Source organism: Mobula hypostoma, chromosome 1 (assembly GCF_963921235.1).
Source record: "Mobula hypostoma chromosome 1, sMobHyp1.1, whole genome shotgun sequence".
Classification (NCBI taxonomy): domain Eukaryota; kingdom Metazoa; phylum Chordata; class Chondrichthyes; order Myliobatiformes; family Myliobatidae; genus Mobula; species Mobula hypostoma.
The window spans coordinates 149,139,591-149,158,009 of record NC_086097.1 but is presented as its reverse complement, the minus strand read 5'-3'; the positions used below and the strand labels follow the sequence as shown (position 1 = coordinate 149,158,009).

The 18,419-nt window shown below is 39.8% G+C and overlaps 1 protein-coding gene across 2 annotated transcripts in view; it reads right to left on the bottom strand.

Annotated features, from left to right (window-relative positions):
* The window catches only part of LOC134351496 (1-phosphatidylinositol 4,5-bisphosphate phosphodiesterase gamma-1-like), a 273,333-nt gene that overhangs the window by 97,605 nt on the left and 157,309 nt on the right, over positions 1 to 18,419 (bottom strand). For both annotated transcript variants that reach the window (XM_063057723.1, XM_063057732.1), the window contains exons 5-6: positions 7,751 to 7,835; positions 1,581 to 1,661 (exon numbers count right to left, since the gene is read on the bottom strand). In XM_063057723.1, the coding sequence (XP_062913793.1) occupies positions 1,581 to 1,661; positions 7,751 to 7,835 (166 nt within the window). The remainder of the gene's footprint in view (positions 1 to 1,580; positions 1,662 to 7,750; positions 7,836 to 18,419) is intronic.

Sequence of the window (18,419 nt, the reverse complement as noted above, 5' to 3'; positions counted from 1 at the left end):
AGTAGGGGGCATGACCTGGGTGGGGGGAGTCCTCGATGATGGATACTGCTTTCCTGCAACAACACTCTGAATAGATGTGCTCAGTGATGGGGAGGGCTTTACCCGTGATGGACCGACACGCATCCACTACATTTTTGTAGGATTTTCCATACACGGACATTGGTGTTTCCATACCGGGCTGCGAGGCAACCAGTTAATATATGCTCAACAACACATCTATAGAAGTTTGTCAAAGTTTCAGATATCTTGCCAAATCTTCACAAAGAAAATTTACAGGAAGTGATGTAATCAAGCCAAGGTTTGAATATATGAACTATCTCAACAATCAATAAACATGCTGTGCTGCATTGCTTCCAAAACAAATATATCCTTTTTGCAGTATCTAGAAATACTTGTATAACTAACTATAGCCTTGCACAGTGGCAACATTAGTTTTATATCCTTGTGTCCTAGTCCTCCAGCTTTCATTGATGTTTGTGATCATTTTGTTTAATTGCCCAAGGTATCTTAATAATCCATCTGGTTTGGAACCTAAGTTTCTTTTGGACCCCATTCTTATGGATTTCATCATCTAAGAAGAACCCAGATATATCTTCTTCGGGTCCAAATGGGTAATTTCAGCTTCATAGAAATTAATTTGTCACCTATCTCCCTATTTAGTTAATTCATTAATTTCTCCTTAAGGCCCAATTTCATTTACTGTACATGCAGCTAGTAGGTAACATTGTCAAGTCGGCATTCTGAAGAAGTTAGCAGTTGGGGAGGGTTGATTAACCTACTTCAACCTTCAACAGGGCAGAATTCTGGGCTTGCAGAAGTGGAAAGTGATCCCACACATCAGTAGCCATGCAAAAACAAAAGATGACATCATTCTGAGCTTCTTCTGGTGTTTCCTTATGGACTGCAGGTTAGGTTACTCAACGTCAGTGGAAATTGGAGGCACAGAATTTCAGATGAGAGAGTCAAGTGATGCTAACAGCACTTGCTGCTAATTGCTCTTGTGTGTTCTTATCCCCTCTGGCATTGGTCACTATCAAATACCAGTTCATAATGATTTTTGGCATCCTGCAGTTGGAATATCACCAAGTTGGCTAATACAGTAAGAATTACTCACACACAACAAGCCAGGAAAGAAAAAGCTAAACTATATAATTGTCTAAAAATTAAAATAGACAAATAAACCTTAATATGAAATAGACTGTTTCAATGGTGCATTAATGGCCACCAAATTAAATAGCCATATTTAACATTGCAAATCACTTCACAAGTTATAGAAAACAATGGGCCTAAGATTTACCATAGGTAATAGGAGCAAAATGTATAGTAGGGAAATTGCTTTGTATACAATATAAAAGAAAATAAAGATTGTCAACAGATCAAGGAATATTGGATTGTTTATTGTAGAGGGTAGCAAAGCACTGCATATAATGATAGAAAACAATAGGGTGAATATGTATTGTAGTAAACTAGTTATGTAATTATTTTATAAAAAAGAAAATGCATGCAGTTTAGTTAATTTCATATTCAATGATCAATACATTGATTTTGCAGTTGATCCAACTTTTCAAGTAACTACTCACTGATTTTTGTGCATCAAACATCAGGTTTCTGTAGAATTGAACAAAGTGCGCATAGTTTATATCCATCCTGGTGTCCAGTTCCTGTCAGGAAGATGAACAAAGCACAAGTACTATGAATCTGCAGCCTGTCTGATACTCACCAGCAGAGGCACCATTGTGTTTAAAGATTATTGGAAAGAGCTGCAAATAATTTAGCTCATCCAATTTGATCTTTGCCTGCAGGCCAAGTACAAAATGCCTCTTCATGGATCCTCTCATTTTATTAAATCTAAAGATAAAATCTTTTTAAAAATTACTGATCCCAGATTTTATGCAGCAAGTGCTTCAGGGTATCACTGTATCATTACAATCCATATTATTGATTCTCATGCAATTATGCTTTGCACACGATATTCCCAGAGTTTCAAATGTACTGGATTCACGGTGAGCCAGAGAATTTGAGCTGTTTGCATATGTCACAATAACCTTCAGTTCCCTACAGAACAAGCCCTTCAGCTTGCTTTTTAGAAGTTAAAAAAAGTTATTTATGTTTCACTATCTCATACTGGAAATAGTTAGCAATTTGGCTTCAGCAAAGATACTTTATTGACGAATGAGATGAAAGATCCAACCAACGACCTTAGAGTGACTTTGTTGCCATCCACCTCAATCTGGAATTCATAGACATTAAATCTTACCCAGACGCCAGTCACAACGTTCAGGATAAAGCAGCCCACTTGACTGGTACCCCATCCACTCCCTCCATCATCAGAGCACAGTGTGTGCACTGCGTACCATCTCCAATCTGTTATCAGATCACAGGACTATAGCACAGATACTGGCCCTTCAGCTGATCTGCCTAGTCCTATCTACCTGCACCCGACGATATCCCTCCAAATCTCTCTCATCCATGTACCCACCCAAGCTACTCTTACAGTAAATGTTATCATTGACCCCACATCTACCATTTACGTGGGCAGCTTGTTACACCTTTGCACCAGCCTCTGAATGAAGACATTTCTCCTCAGATTCCCCTTGGACCTTTCAATATTCACTCTAAAATTATGGCCTCCTAGTTCTAGTCTCACCCAACCTGATGGGAAAAAATCCAGAATGAATTCACCCGATTTGTACCCCGATCTATAATTTTGTTACTCCCACCACATCCCAAAGCCAAGCCACCTTTCATGAACTCAGATAAGATACCTTCACCAGAGGATGAGACTGCCACACTCCACCAAGAGTTCACTAGGCTTTACCAACTGATAACGAGACCACACTGTGTGTAGCTTCAGTCCTCTCACCTAAGAAAGCAGTACAGTGAAGATTCCCAAGAGGAAGGACAACTGTATGAAGAGAGATTAACTTGACTAGAGGAAAGTTTGCATTCAGTAGAGTTTAAAAGAATGAAACTTACAAAATTCTGATAGATTTAGACAGAATGGATATGAAAAAGATGTTTACCCTGACTGCAGAGTTCGGAACAATAAGTGATTGTCTTGGGGCAAAGGATCTAGGGCTGACATCCGGATAAAACCCTTCCCTAAAACGGTGATGAATCCATGGAATTCATCACTGTTGAAGCTGTAGAGAACAAGTTACTGAATATTTTTAAGAAGAACCTGAGTAAATTTCTACAGAAGGCATCAAGGGAAAGAATAAGAGAGGATTAATGATATAGTTAATCAGTAATAATGATACTGAATGGCAAAGCACACTTAAAAGTCTGAATGGCCCCACTCTTGTTCTTGCTTTCTTCTCTGCAGTTAAAAACAAACTAGAGATACTGTAGGAGAGAGTGTGAACTTAGCTCTATTAAAATCAGTGTCTGTTCTTTCAACTTTCTCTTCTCAAGTTATGTTAAAGCAATGACACAAAGAACACATCTCAAAACCTGGTGCCATCAGAAGAGACACAATGCAACCCGATTTCCTCAACATTGCATTGTGGAAGTATAGAATTTACTTTACATTGCTGCTAAGGTTTAATGTTTTGTCAGCACTCAGTAGCAGTTATGCCCATTCTATGCCCAACTTTTATTTCCTACATGGCAAAATCTATAAAATGGATTCCTTGGATTTGAGAAGTGTTTTTGTGTCATTGCCTTAACTTGGGAAGAGAAGGTTGAACGACCGGCCATGGAGTTTGCACTCTCTCCCATAAGAAGAGCGTGCAGCAGTGAGGAGAAATGGTACAGGCATCATGGGTTTCATGTGCATTATTGGTAAGGAAGCTAAAACAATGGCAATTATCAGAGATTACAATAGAATGTTAGTACTGGGAGATTTACATGGTTCCTTCTGCCACAAGGGAACTGTAGTAATGCATAATATCTTGGCAACCACTATCCAATGGCAAACTGGCATGACGACAGAATGGTGTAAAGAAAAAATAAAAGACCTTTGTTTATGTTAATAGCTTATCATATCCTCAAGATATCCCAAAACATTTCATGGACAAAGAACTACATCTGAAATATGGGAAGTGTTGCATCAAACAATTTGCATGCAATAACTCTCATGAAAATATTTAATGAATGGACACTTAATCAGTGTAGAGTCAGTTTGACTCAGAAAACAATGTTGTTTTAAGGAAAACTACCCCCTGTTCTTTAAATAGTGCAATGTGATCCTTTGCAAATCTAAGTAAGCAGAATAAAAGTTATAAAGTCTCACTGATACCCCCAAAATTCAGTTCTTCTTGGTATGAAATCATGAACACATGAGATTCTGCAGATGCAGGAAATCCAGAGTAAGACACACAAGTGCTGGAGGAACAGCAGATCAGACATCATCTATGGAGAGGAATAACGAGTCGAAGTTTTGGTTTAAGACCCTTCATTGGGATGTTGACTCCTTATTCCTCTCCATAGACGCTGCCTGACCTGCTGGTTCCTCCAGCATTTTGTTTGTGTAATTTTGTTACAAACTGTTCAGTGGACTGGGAAATATCCCTCATTTACCAGGTTGTCTATTCGTGGTCCAGGATTTTGAAGGCACAGACATGCAGCATACACGTGCTCAGAACCAAACCGAAATTGCCATTATTATCGGGTTGGGTTATATCAAGATTCAAGATTGTTTGTCATATCCAGTACACAAGTATAAAGGAGAACAAAATAATTGTTACTTCAGATGTGATGTAGCACAGAAAACACAAACGACAAAGAACCCAATAATAACTTAAAACACAATCAATATAAACACTTAAGTTGTCTTATGTGTGTAGAAATAGAATGATTGTATGTCCGTAAATTGACGCTAAGCTGCACATTAGGTAACTGACAGGAAATAATAATGTAGTAGTGGGTTAGTGGGTGGAGGTGTTAATCAGCCTTTCTGCTTGGGGAAAGTAATTGTTATTGAGTCTGCTCCTGGCATGGATGTTACAGAGCCTCCTCTTTGATGGGAGAGGGACAAACAGTCCATGAGTAGGGTGGGTGGGATCCTTCAAGATGTCACTTGCCCTTTTCCTGCTCCTTTCTGTATATACTGTATGTCCTCGATGATGGGTGGCCTGGCGCTGGTGATGCGTTGGACAGTTTTGACTATCCACTGCAGAGCCTTTCTGTCCGCCGCAGGGCAATTTCCATACCAAGCAGTGGGGCAGTTTGTTAGGATGCTCTTTATTGTGCATCTGTAGAACGATGTGAGTATGAATGTGCAAAGTCCAGCTCTCTTCAACCTCCTCAGCAAGTAGAAGCCTTGATGAGCTTTCTTGACTGTGTAGGATGTGTTTTTGGGACCATGGGAGGTTGTGTGTGATTTGCAATTCCAGGAGTTTGAAACTGCTTGCAGTGCCGCCGATGTGGAAGGGGCTGTGAGTGGTGCGAGTTCTCCTGAAGTTGATAACCATCTTCTTTGTCTTGTTGACATTAAGGAAGATGTTATTTGACTGGCACCAAGCCTCGAGCTCTTCTGTTGTGTGCTGGGGCAGCAGGCTGAGGGTAGCAGACACTAACAGAATCAACAAACTCATTCGTAAGGCCAGTGATGATGTGGGAATGGAACTGGACTCTCTGACGGCGGTGTCTGAAAAGAGGATGCGGTCTAAGTTGCATGCCATCTTGGACAATGTCTCCCATCCATTACATAATGTACTGGGTGGGCACTGGAGTACATTCAGCCAGAGACTCATTCCACCGAGATACAACACTGAGCGTCATAGGAAGTCATTCCTGCCTGTGGCCATCAAACTTTATAACTCCTCCCTTGGAGGTTCAGACACCCTGAGCCAATAGGCTGGTCCTGGACTTATTTCCATCTGGCATAATTTACATATTATTATTTAATTATTTATGGTTTTATATTGCTATATTTATTCTTGGTTGGTGCAACTGTAACGAAACCCAATTTCCCTCAGGATCAATAAAGTATGTTTATCTATCTATCTATCTCCTCTCTGTAAGCCACCTCATCATTGTTGTTGGTGATGAGCCCCACCACTGCCGTGCCTTCGGAGAACTTGACAATATGATATGATTGCTTGAGTGTTCAGCTGTGTAGTCATATGTGAGCAGAGTGCACAGCAATGTGCTCGTCACACAGCTCTAGGGGGCACCCCATGATAAGCCTGATGGGGAGGGAGGAACGGTTATGCATCCTGACTATCTGAGGTCTGTTCGTTAGGAAGTCCAACAACCGGTGCACAATGGTGCATTTAGACCAAGAAATAGGAATTTGTTCACCAGGGTCTGTGGGGTAATAGTGTTGCATGCCAAACTGAAATCCAGAAACAGCATTCTGATATAAATGTCCTTGTTTTCTGGGTGTGTCAGGGCCAGGTGCATGGCAAGAGGCATGGTGGTGAGTGTCCAGTGTGGCAGGAATGGAGTTTTGGATATGTGCCATTATCAGCTGTTCAAAGCACTTCATGAGGATGGGTGTCCATGCCACTGGAGAGTTACGCTATTAAATTCAATTCTATTGGAGCCCCGTTGGTAACGAGCTCATTGAAATATGTGGGATTCTGAGGATGAGAGAAAGGGTAGGTATTTTGGGGAACCCTCGTCTGGTGAGAACGGAGGTCTTGAATCAGTAGGTGCAGTGTCAGAATAATGAAATGAATCCCTTCTCTCAGAGGATTATAAGTCTTTAGAATTCTTTTTGAATTCCCCAGAAGCTATGAATGCTAAATCATTAAATATAATCAGATTCATGCAGATAAATTTGACGGGATTCACCGGTTTGTAGAGCCAGTCAAGAAAGTGTTGAGGCTAAAGGTTGGATTAGCCGCGATCTTGATCACAAAAATGAGTCCAGGATTGAATGGCTTGTCATATGAAGAGCGTATGATGGCTCTGGGCCTGTATTCACTCGAATTCAGAAGAATGAGGGGTGACCTCATTGAAACCTATTGAATGGTGAAAGGCCTTGATACAGTGGATGTGGAAAGGATGTTAAATGTGGTGGGAGAGTCTGTGACCAGAGAACACTGCCTCAGACTAGAGAGGCATCCTTTTAGAACAGAGATGAGGAGGAATTTCTTTAGCCAGAGAGTGGTGAATCTGTGGAATTCTGTGGCAGCTATGGAGGCCAAGTCTTTATGCATACTTAAGGCAGAGGTTGATTGATTGTTGATTGGTCAGGCATTAGAGAATAAGGGGAGACGGCAGGGGATTGGGGCTGAGAGGGAAACTGGATCAGCCATGATGAAATGGCGGAGCAGACCGAATGGGCCAAATGGCTTAATTCTGCTCCTATATCTTACGGTGTTAAAGAACTCTCCAGCAGGCTCAGTGGTTTGAATGGCCTAATACGTTCTATGAATGTTCTTATGTTTAGAAATGAATCAATTTCTCAGTAGAGGGTTTTTTTCCTGAGGTAAGGGAAATATGAGTTTTTGAAACTTGATTGGGAGCTTCCTGATTTCAAAAGTTCAGTATAGCTGCACCAAATTGACGTCAAAGAGTCAGGTTTACTTGCAATTTTTTCATGACGATAATAAAAATATTCTGTTTCCAATATTGTGACCACTACTGTGCATTCAGCATTTTAATATGTGTCCTTGTTTTCTAGGTGTGTCAGGGCCAGGTGCATGACAGATACTATGGCATCTGTCGTAAAGCGGTTCTGTCAGTAAGCATAATGAATGTCCAAAATATAGAGCATATTTATTGGATTACATTAAGAGGCACTGTTTCTGATAAATGGAACAAATTCAAGAGCAGTGGTTGAACTATTTTTACTTACCAACAACTTGTCTCTCAGGAACCGCATATTTGGGACTCTATAGTTGACTTGAGGAAGCATGGTCTTTAGATCCTTCACAGTGATACTGTTCAAAGGAAAGCATCAAATAGATTATAGAGCACAACTGTATCAGACAAGAGTGAAGGAATGAATGAAAATTAGTAAAATTTAGTGAAAAACAGCAGAAAGAACATGATAAAATAGAAGAGATAAATAAATGAAAGGCAGAGAGTTGGAATGAGTTGAAGCCTGAGGAAGGAATGAGCATGGTTAGGAGAACTAAGAGAAAGCAGAGAGGGAAGAAGGGAAAGGGCTATGGCAAGCATGAGTAAATGGCTCAAGGATACAATGGGGAAACAGGAGAATTGAGAATACGTGAGGTTGAGGCAACAAGCAGTAAAAACAGAAAGAGAAAACCTGTAAACACGAGGAATTCTGCAGATGATGGAAATTCAAGCAACACACATCAAAGTCGCTGGTAAACGCAGCAGGCCAGGCAGCAGCTCTAGGAAGAGGTACAGTCGACGTTTCAGGCTGAGCTTGGCCCGAAATGTCGACTGTACCTCTTCCTAGAGAAAACCATGACTGACTTCAGTGTCGTTAAAAGAAAGTTCCAGGAGAAGATTTCTAAATGGCAGAGGTAGGACTGAATGAATATCACTCTAATGTGGGCCCTTGAACAAGCTCAATCATTCAATAAGATCATTGCTCATGCTTCAATACTTTATTGCCCATCTCAGTATTACTGTATTTCCTCAATGTCTCAAAAGCTATTAATCTCAGCCTTGAATGTATGGAGGAACTGAGTACCCACAGCCTTTCCTATGGAGAATTCCAAATACTTTCAGCCCACTGTAAAGAAATTTCTCCCAATCTCAGTTCTAGTGATTTACCTCTTATTCTGAGATCACACCCCTATTTATAAAATTGGTATCCAATACAGAGAAAAAAACCTCATCTTGGAACTTAACCTCTATCTTCCTGCTCCTGGTTAAAATGTAAGATGCTGAATGAATTGAGAATTGTTCCATAGCTTTTCAACCACCATATATCGATCAAAATTTCTTATGGAGTCACTGGAAGGTGTTCATTGTATTGGGGTCATAGATAAATTATCAGGGAAAAGAGGAGAGATGGCACACCACAAATCCTAATGATGTCATCTTGGGAATTACTGAGTTCACTTCTAAGAGGAAATGAGCTAATTTGTATCAGTGTATACTGCAATATCAAAATCAATTAATGTCAGATCCTATGCCAGTCTTGCTGATTGGTATTGAAGTCAAAAATGTCCTGCCAATCAATAATACAGAGAAACTGGCACAAACAATCCAGTGTCAATAAAAGCATGTAAATATTGCCAACTTCCCCCAATAACTCCTCATTGTATGTGAAAGTGACGGTAAAATTATCAAACCATCATTTATACCCGTTATGTCAGCTTTTCAATTCCTTAGCTAACAGTTTCAGATTCCTTAAAAGTGTTCTTAAAGATGTGAAAAAGATAATGAATCTAAGAAAGAAAACCTAATAGCATGGCCTACTAAAATCAATGCATAAATCTTCTTGGGCAGACCCTCAGAAACTTGATTCCACTATAGTTCTGTGAAGTCAGCATGGGATGCAAAGAAGGGACAGGATATTGGTGATGGAATGGGTGCATGGGTACTTTGTGAGATGGGGGGGGCTCCTTCTACCATTTACCTTGGACTTTCTTGTGCTCTCTCCCAATGAACTTGAGGTTCTCAATTCCATTCTAGATGCCCCTTTCCCTGTTTTGAGCACTCACAATCCAGCAGTGAGAGCAGATGTTGCATCTTTTCTAAGAGCCTTTGAGAAAACAGTAGGAAGTGCCAGACACATGAATTACATGGCTAGTCGGCAAATGAGTGTAGTCAGAGCCTCAGTGGTCAGAACCCTAGCCTGGGAGAGAATGATGACACTTGTTCATTTATCCATCTAATGAAGCTGCAGGACTTTGCAGAGATAATGTACCAACGGTACTGCAGTAGAAATGAAAACAGTCCTGGGGAGATTTATCAGGCTAATTGTAGGGATAGAGTGTTGTTTCATCAACTGATGCTGAACAGTTTGGGTCTGTATTCCCTGGAGTTCAGAAGAATAAGGGGAGAACATAATCAAACAAACAGAATTCTCAGGGGGCTTGGAAGGGTAAAAACTGAGATGTTTTCACTAGTTAGAGAGCTTAGCTACAAGATAAAGGGCTGTTCATTTAATACTGAGGTGTTTGGAAATTTCTGCTTTCAGAGGATAATGAATAACTGGAATTCTCTGCTCCTGGGGGTGATGGAGGCCAGCTCATTATAAATAAAGGCGGATCAGCCATGATCATATCAGAAAGTTGATGGGAATAGGCTTGAGCTATGTGTTGACCTACTCCTGGTCCAAATTTCAAAGTACAAACCCCATTTCCAGAAAAGTTGGGATATTTTCCAAAATGCAATAAAAACAAAAATCTGTGATATGTTAATTCACGTGAACCTTTATTTAACTGACAAAAGTACAAAGAAAAGATTTTCAATAGTTTTACTGACCAACTTAATTGTATTTTATAAACATAAGAAAATTTAGAATTTGATGGCTGCAATACACTCAACAAAAGTTGGGACAGAGGCATGTTTACCATTGTGTTACATCACCTTTCCTTTTAATAACACTTTTTAATCGTTTTGGAATTGAGGATACTAATTGTAGTAGATTTGCAATTGGAAATTTTGTCCATTCTTGCTTGATATAAGACTTCAGCTGCTCAACAGTCCGTGGTCTCCGTTGTCTGATTCTCCTCTTCATGAAGCGCCATACATTTTCAATAGGAGATAGATCTGGACTGGCAGCAGACCAGTCAAGCACACGCACTCTGTGTCTACAAAGCCACGCTGCTGTAGCCCGTGCAGAATGTGGTCTGGCATTGTCCTGCTGAAATAAGCACGGACGTCCCGGGAAGAGAGGTCGCCTTGATGGCAACATACGTCTCTCTAAAATCCTAATATATGCCTCAGAGTCAATGGTACCTTCACATACATGTAATTCACCCATGCCGTGGGCACTGATGCACCCCATACCATCACAGATGCTGGCTTCTGCACCTTTCGCTGATAACAATCTGGATGGTTGTTTTCATCTTTGGCACGGAGAACTTGACGCCCGTTTTTTCCGAAAACTAGCTGAAATGTGGACTCACCTGACCACAGCACACGGTTCCACAGTCTTTCAGTCCATCTGAGATGAGCTCGGGCCGAGAGAACTCGCCGGCGTTTCTGCATAGAGTTGATGTATGGCTTCCTCCTTGCGTAATACAGTTTCAAGTTGCATTTCTGGATGCAGCGACGGACTGTGTTGAGTGACAATGGTTTTCCAAAGTACTCCCAAGCCCAGGTGGCTATAATTGTCACAGTAGCATGACGGTTTCTTAGGCAGTGCCGCCTGAGGGCTCGAAGATCACGCGCATTCAACAGTGGTTTCTGACCTTGCCCTTTACGCACTGAGATGTCTCTGAATTCTCTGAATCTTTTCACAATATTATGTACTGTAGATGTTGAAAGACCTAAACTCTCTGCAATCTTGCGTTGAGAAATGTTCCTTTTGAACTAACTAGCAATTCTCTCATGAATTTTGGCACAAAGGGGTGAGCCATGACCCATCCTTGCTTGCAAAGACTGAGCCTTTGATGGACACTACTTTTATACCCAGTCATGATACCTCACCTGCTACCAATTAGCCTGCTTAATGTGGAGTCTTCCAAACCGGTGTTACTTGAATATTTTGTGCACTTTTCAAACTTATTTTAAACCTGTCCCAACTTCTGTTGAGTGTGTTGCAGCCATCAAATTCTAAATTTGTGTATATTTACAAAATACCATTAAGTTGGTCAGTAAAACTATTGAAAATCTTTTCTTTGTACTTTTGTCAGTTAAATAAAGGTTCATGTGAATTAACATATCACAGATTTTTGTTTTTATTGCATTTTGGAAAATATCCCAACTTTTCTGGAAATGGCGTTTGTATATTCATGGGTTAGTTCTGTACCTAACTACTACATTTTCGTGATGAATGTTTATGAATATTTTATAACTCTTTGGAACCCCTCTTTTTCCAGATTTTATTCCTTAAAAGGAATGATCTCACATTCACCTGTCACAATATTTCCTAAGTATTTCATCTAATAATTATTTTTGTAACATTATTCTGTCATCAGTCATTCGTGGATATATTGAATAGTTGGGGACGCTGCATAAATGCTCAAAATGGCACTGCTAGCCATATACAGAATAACCTTTCATCTTCATGTTGAGTCTTTTCAAGAGCAAAGCCATTGTTTAAAGATGCTGGTTTATTAAACAGGGCTGCAATATGTTCAAGAAAATTGTTTTATTAAGCAATTACTATCAAGCAAAAAAAAAGCAGATTGTCCCATTAAAAGTAAACTCAACTCTCAAAGGCCTTCTGCTGGTGCAGACCCCTGGCAATAGCAAATCTCTTTAATAAACCCTTGACACCATATGTGACCAGGGTTCAACAGGGAAATTCACTCAATTAACCCAAGAAACAAACAGCTCTTGAGTAAAACAGTGTTCTTTCATTTCTTCTGCTGTTAGGGGCTCCTAGCAACAGTGAGTATAAGAGTATCTTCTCTGGTTTAAGGCAATTGACACCACTTACAATACCAACCTAAAAGTGAGGTTCTCTCCATCACCGGAAATCTTTTATACACATAATCAAACAACTTTCTGCTGCCCAACAAATCACCATAGCAACTAGCTTTAATTAAGTTGTTTAACACATGACCCATTACCACACTAGTAATAACTGCTCAAATCCCAAAGATTTAATAAAGTATAATGTATAACATCATTGCTCTCAATCAATTGTAGAGTTTTTATAGGTTACAGAGTCATAGAGCATTGCAGCACAGAAACAAACTCTTCGGCTCGTGTAGTCAATGCCAAACTATTAATCTGCTTAAACCCACCGACCTGCACCTAGACTACAGCCCTCCATACGCCTCCCATCCATGTACTTATTGAACCTTCTCCTAAATGTCGCAATCAAAATTTTGCTGTCTTTCACATTACAATACTGCCAGCAGGTCCAATTCCTCACATTTTCCCATAGTCCTACAATTTACTTTCAAATACTACTCCAGTTTTTTGTTTGAAGGTGGTGGTTACACCTTCCTTCACACTCTGTCAGTTATTGCATCCTAGGTTCTGTACAAAACGGTTTTCACATTGATGCATTTAAATCCTTTTATCACAATTACTAAGAACCTTTCTCTTTTGATACAAATGTCTGAAAAGATGCAACACCAGTCTTAAGGTCTCAACAAACCTTTTGCATGTTAAGATGAACTCTTGATCTCTTAAATCTACCTCGCCGTGGCCCTGCACCTTATTTGTATACTTGCTCTCCACTTTCTCTAACTATAAAACTATATTTTGCAATTTGTAATTACTTTTTCCTTCTGTACTACCTCAATGTACTTATATTTGGAATGATCTATATGGATGGAATATAAAAATCCTTTTTCACTGTGTCTCAGCTCATGTGACAATAATAAACCAACTACTGATTACCAGTTTTGATAGGAAAGATAAATTATGGGAGTTTTCAGAGCTCTGAGATGCAGAAAGGTGTTCTACTGACATGATATGCAAAATGCTAGCCAGGCAAAATAGTACATTAATCAGGAAAGCATACAGAATATTGATGTTTGGAATAAAATCCAAAAGTAGGGAGTTATGCTTCAGATACATATGGTATTGGTAAAGTAAGATCTGAAGTGTACAGTTTTGGTCTCCTAATTTAAGGAAGGATGCAAATAAGCAGGAAGCAGTTCAGACAAGTTTATCCGATACCTGGAACAGGCAGGCTGCTTTATGAAGAAAAGTTGGATGAGCTAGGCATATATATTCTGGGGTTTAGCAGAGATGTGAATTGATTACAATATGTTACAGCATTCTGACCTATTGTTATAAGATTACTGAGCAAACCTCTTGTACAATAAGATGGATCTTGACCTCACATTCTACCCCATTATAGCACCTTACCGTCTGCCTGCATTTGCTGATTTTCTCTATAAATGTCATCCCATATTCAGTATTACTTTAATTTGTACAACTTCAATGTATTGATGCAATGAAATTATCTTATGAATGGTATACCAATCAATGTTTTTCACCCTACCTTAGTACATATGACAATAATAAACTGATTAATTAGAAACTGCATGTTTGATCCTGAGGGCCATTGATAGGGGTTGGCAAAGAGAATGTTTCCTCTCATGGAATAACCAACAATCAGCTATGTGTTTAAAAAAATAAAGTTTTTTTCCCCCTCGGGGGTTATGATTGTGGTGGAGGCAGACTCTTTGAACATATCTAAAGCAGAGGTGGGTAGCTCCCTGGAAAGCAAAGGCATGAAATGTTATGAGGTGTAGGGGCAATGGTTACAAGATCAGCCATGAGCATATTACATGGTGCAGCAAGTTCATAAGACTAGGTTACCTACTTCTGTCCATATTCATCAGCTTTGAAAGGCAGCTTGGGACCAGGGCTTTACTGGCAGTCAAAAATTTTTTGAGGCATTATAGATGGGACCTACTGCCTCTCTACAACATAAAGTGGCATTACACTAGGTAAATCTCACCACTGACTTCTGAATTTGTTAATTATTGGAGCCCGATATTGATATTTACCATTGTTTCTGTATGCTTCCAGAAAATTCCAGGTCTGGGTCTATTTCTACTGCTGTGTTTTTTCTCAGAGGGATTTTCACTCCTTGTTATGAACACAGTTGGTCAGCAGAGGGCAGCAGCAGTAATTCCATTTCCCTCCACTCCCCACACCGCCCGCACCCCCCCCCCAACCATCTGTATGTCTTGTGTAACTTGTCGGAACACGGCCCCAGTGAGCTGAGCAGCACTTTGACAGAGTTTCCATAAGTCGGACAGATGACAGAAGGCTGACCTTAAAGAAGCAGTGCCTGCAGTATTCATCCCTGAGAAGTGAACATCCCTGTATGCAAACCACCCCTGAGAAAGGAATTCAAATACAGCTCATTTTTTTTACAGTAATGATTGCAATCAGACCTCGCATGTTTAATAAGAATCTAATGTTAAAAAAATTCAATCCCCTGCCCTTTTGGCTTGATCTCCTACATGCCTGCACTATGCTGATAACTCCAAGCGTATTTCCTGTTTTCTGTAACTCCGCAGCTCTAATGCTTGGAATCTAACTCTGATTCAATTATGAAGTGTTTCCTAATCCCAATTTTAAGCAAAAACACAACCACGTGCTTTTCAAGATAATCTGTGATAATTCCAATTCTTTCTATTTCCATTAAAATCAAATGCTAACTATTCACTTGTTCCTGTTTCACTCACACGATTGCCCACCAGTTTTAATAGAGATTTCCCTGCCTGTTTGCATGTTATATCCAAATACGCCAGTACTCTTTCGCACTCCCAATTGTTTTGTAATCTTATACCTACCTATGCTTGGAATAGAGGGAAAAAAAATTAGAGATGGAGAATGGAAAAGAAGGTCCTGAGGCAACACAATGGTCACGCAGTTCCGGGTTTGATCCTGACCTTAGCGTGTGATATGAAAGTTGAACATTCAACCCTTGACTCTGTGTGTTTCCTCCCACTTACCAAAGATGTGCTGGGAAGATAATTAGCAAAGATGAATTGGCCCCGATGAGTGTGGGTAGTGGGAGAGTTGGGGGTGGGGGGGAGGAAATTCAGAGGCAAATGAGAGAGAATAATTGGGGAAAGGTAACGATAGAAATTCTCTGAAAGCTGGCATGGGATTGAAAGGATGTAGGGCCTCCCATGTTGTTAGAAAAATGCATGTCGGTATGAATTACTTTGGGAATATTAATGAAACATGGACTCTGTCTCCACTTCTTGCTACCTTAGAAAAGCAGCTAGCACGATCAAAGACCCCACCCACCCTCGACATCTTCCCTTTTACCCAATTCCACTGCACCTTAATATTTACCTCCAATGAACCTTCTCTGTAATGCTAAACATAACATAATCTGCATTCTGTTATTGCTTTTTCCTTCTAATATCTCAATATAATTATAGTTTGTAATGATCTGTAAGGATGGCTTGTAAAACCTGAATTTCCAATGTATTTCGGTACATGTGACAATAATAAACCAAAAAACACTAAGATATTCTCTCACAGAATCAAATTTATTATCACCGGCCTGTGTCATGAAATTTGTCAACTTATCCATTCCCAATCGCCCTATCCCCATCACGGCTTTTTCTTCCCCTTCTCTATTTTGTTGTCTGTTCTTCCTCCTCGCTCACAAACTATCTTCAACTCTCCTGTGTCAGATGAGTCTCAGGACTTGCAGTGTTGTGTGATAAACCAACACCTCAATATAATGTTGACTAACTGCTATGCTGTTGGGGATGTTGTCTTTCGTGTGAGATGATAAACCAAAAGGCTTTGCCTGTCCTCTCAAGTTATTGTAGGTGTTCCTGGAGCGCAATTTAAACAAGAGAAAGGAGCTTTTCCTGTGGTTTGACCAGTACCTATCAAATATCTAATAAATAAAAGATATATTTGATGATTTATTCAAAATGTATTTGTGGTGCCTGCTTTATGCAAATTGATTTCTAACACAATCAAGAAAGGTAATGCAGTAGATTTGTCTAAGGATATCTAAAAGCTTCTGACAGAGTACTTCAGTCCAGGCATAATCAGAAAACAGAAATTAGGGCTTTGGAAAATCATGCAGTAGGCTACAGAATATAACTCAGGTTAATTAATGGATAAGAGACACGAGATTCTGAAGATACTAAATGTTGAGTAGACACACACAATGCTGGAGGTCCTCAGCAGTTCAGTCAGCATCTATAAAGGGAAATGTACAGTTCATGCTTCGGGCGGAGAACGGGCATAAAGGACAGAGATTTTCCTAGAACAGGAATAAAATAGATAAAGGCTAACCATCAGTCACAGATTTTAAATTTCCTGGGATAATAAGCAGAATCATATTAATTTGTTGTTTTTCTAACTGGATAGTGGTTCACAATGGTACTCTCCAGGGATCGATGCTGGGATCAATTATTTTTATATATGATTTGTATATGGACACGTGGCATAACATTTGAAAAGGTATAGGTAGGCTTGCAGAATGGGCAAATAAGTGACAGATGAAATGCAATTCTGATGTGTAAATTAAACATTTTGACAGAAGAAAATGTGGGGAGATAATACAGTGTCTTAATTGTCGAGCTCTAAAGTGTGTGCATGGCGAGGGACATCAATGTGGGTGTGCATAAATCTTTCAAAGTAACATGTTGAGAACTGGGCTTCATGAACTGAGGTGAGGAGTATAAAAGTAAATTAAGTCAAATCTTTATGAAACTCTGGTTTGGCCACCTACATCCAATAATGGACACTACAGTTTAGGAAAGATTTGAAAATTATGGAAGCATACACAGAAAAATGTGCCATTTTGGTGTCCCTCATCCATGCCTATATACATCTGTATCAATCTTAATTACCCACATTAGGCTGGTAAACCTACATCTTTCTTATCCAAGTTCCTGTCAAAATGCCTCTTAAACTCCACTTTCCTCCCACAATCCAAAGACGTATCATTTAGGGTCAGTAAGCTGTGGGCATACTATATTGGTGCCGGAAGCATGGAAACACATGCAGGCTGCCACAGCACATCTTGGACTGTGTTGGTTGTTCACACATATTTCACTGTTTGTTTCAAATGTACATGTGAAAAATGAAGCTAATCTCCCTCTAATTACAGTATCTGCCTCTGCCACCTCCTCTGACAGCCTGTTCCACATTAATCACCACCCACTTGGAAAAAATTACCCCTCCAATCCCATTTAAACCTCTCTCACATTAAAAGTGTGCCCTCTAATTCTAGACTCTCCTGCCTGGGAAAAAGATCCTATCTGCGCCACTCACGATCTTATAAACCCCTATGAGGTCACCTTCCAGTGAGAATAAACCCAGCCTATCCAATCCCTCCTTAAAACTAGATCCATTCAATGTCCTAGTGAATCTTTTCTGTACTCTCTCTCTCTACCGTTAACACACCCTTCCTGTAATATGATCAGAACAACTGCACACAGCACTAATTGTGATCTAACTAATGTTTGAACAACTGCAAGATCCTAGCAAGGATGCTGAAGGAAGTTACAGGAAAGGTTCCAGCAAGAAAGGTTTTCTGTAATAAGGTTAAAAGGAAAATTGGTAAGGGTCTGCAAGATCAGGATGTGTTCAGAAAGTTTAAGTAGAAAAGTTACTTGCATTTGCCACTGGTTTAAGCACTAGTAGGAACAGATTTAAAATTAAGGCCCAGGGATTCAGGAGAATGTGGGTAAAATTATTTTTTTATGCAGAGTACTAATAATACTCATACTGTTACAGAGTACTGATAATTTTCATTTCAGTCTGTTACAGCTAAAAAGCACAACTGCTTCCAAGGTCAGTACAGTCAACAAAGGTATCTTAATGTGTTTAAACGAACTATCGCTGCTTAAAACCGACAGAAACAACACAGTCTGTGGTCGGAAGGGTCCATGGAGAAAACCTCGCAGAAATCGTGGGTGGAGATCAGGATTGCAAGTGTGTTTAAGGAAACAGGGTTTTAAACTCCCTAT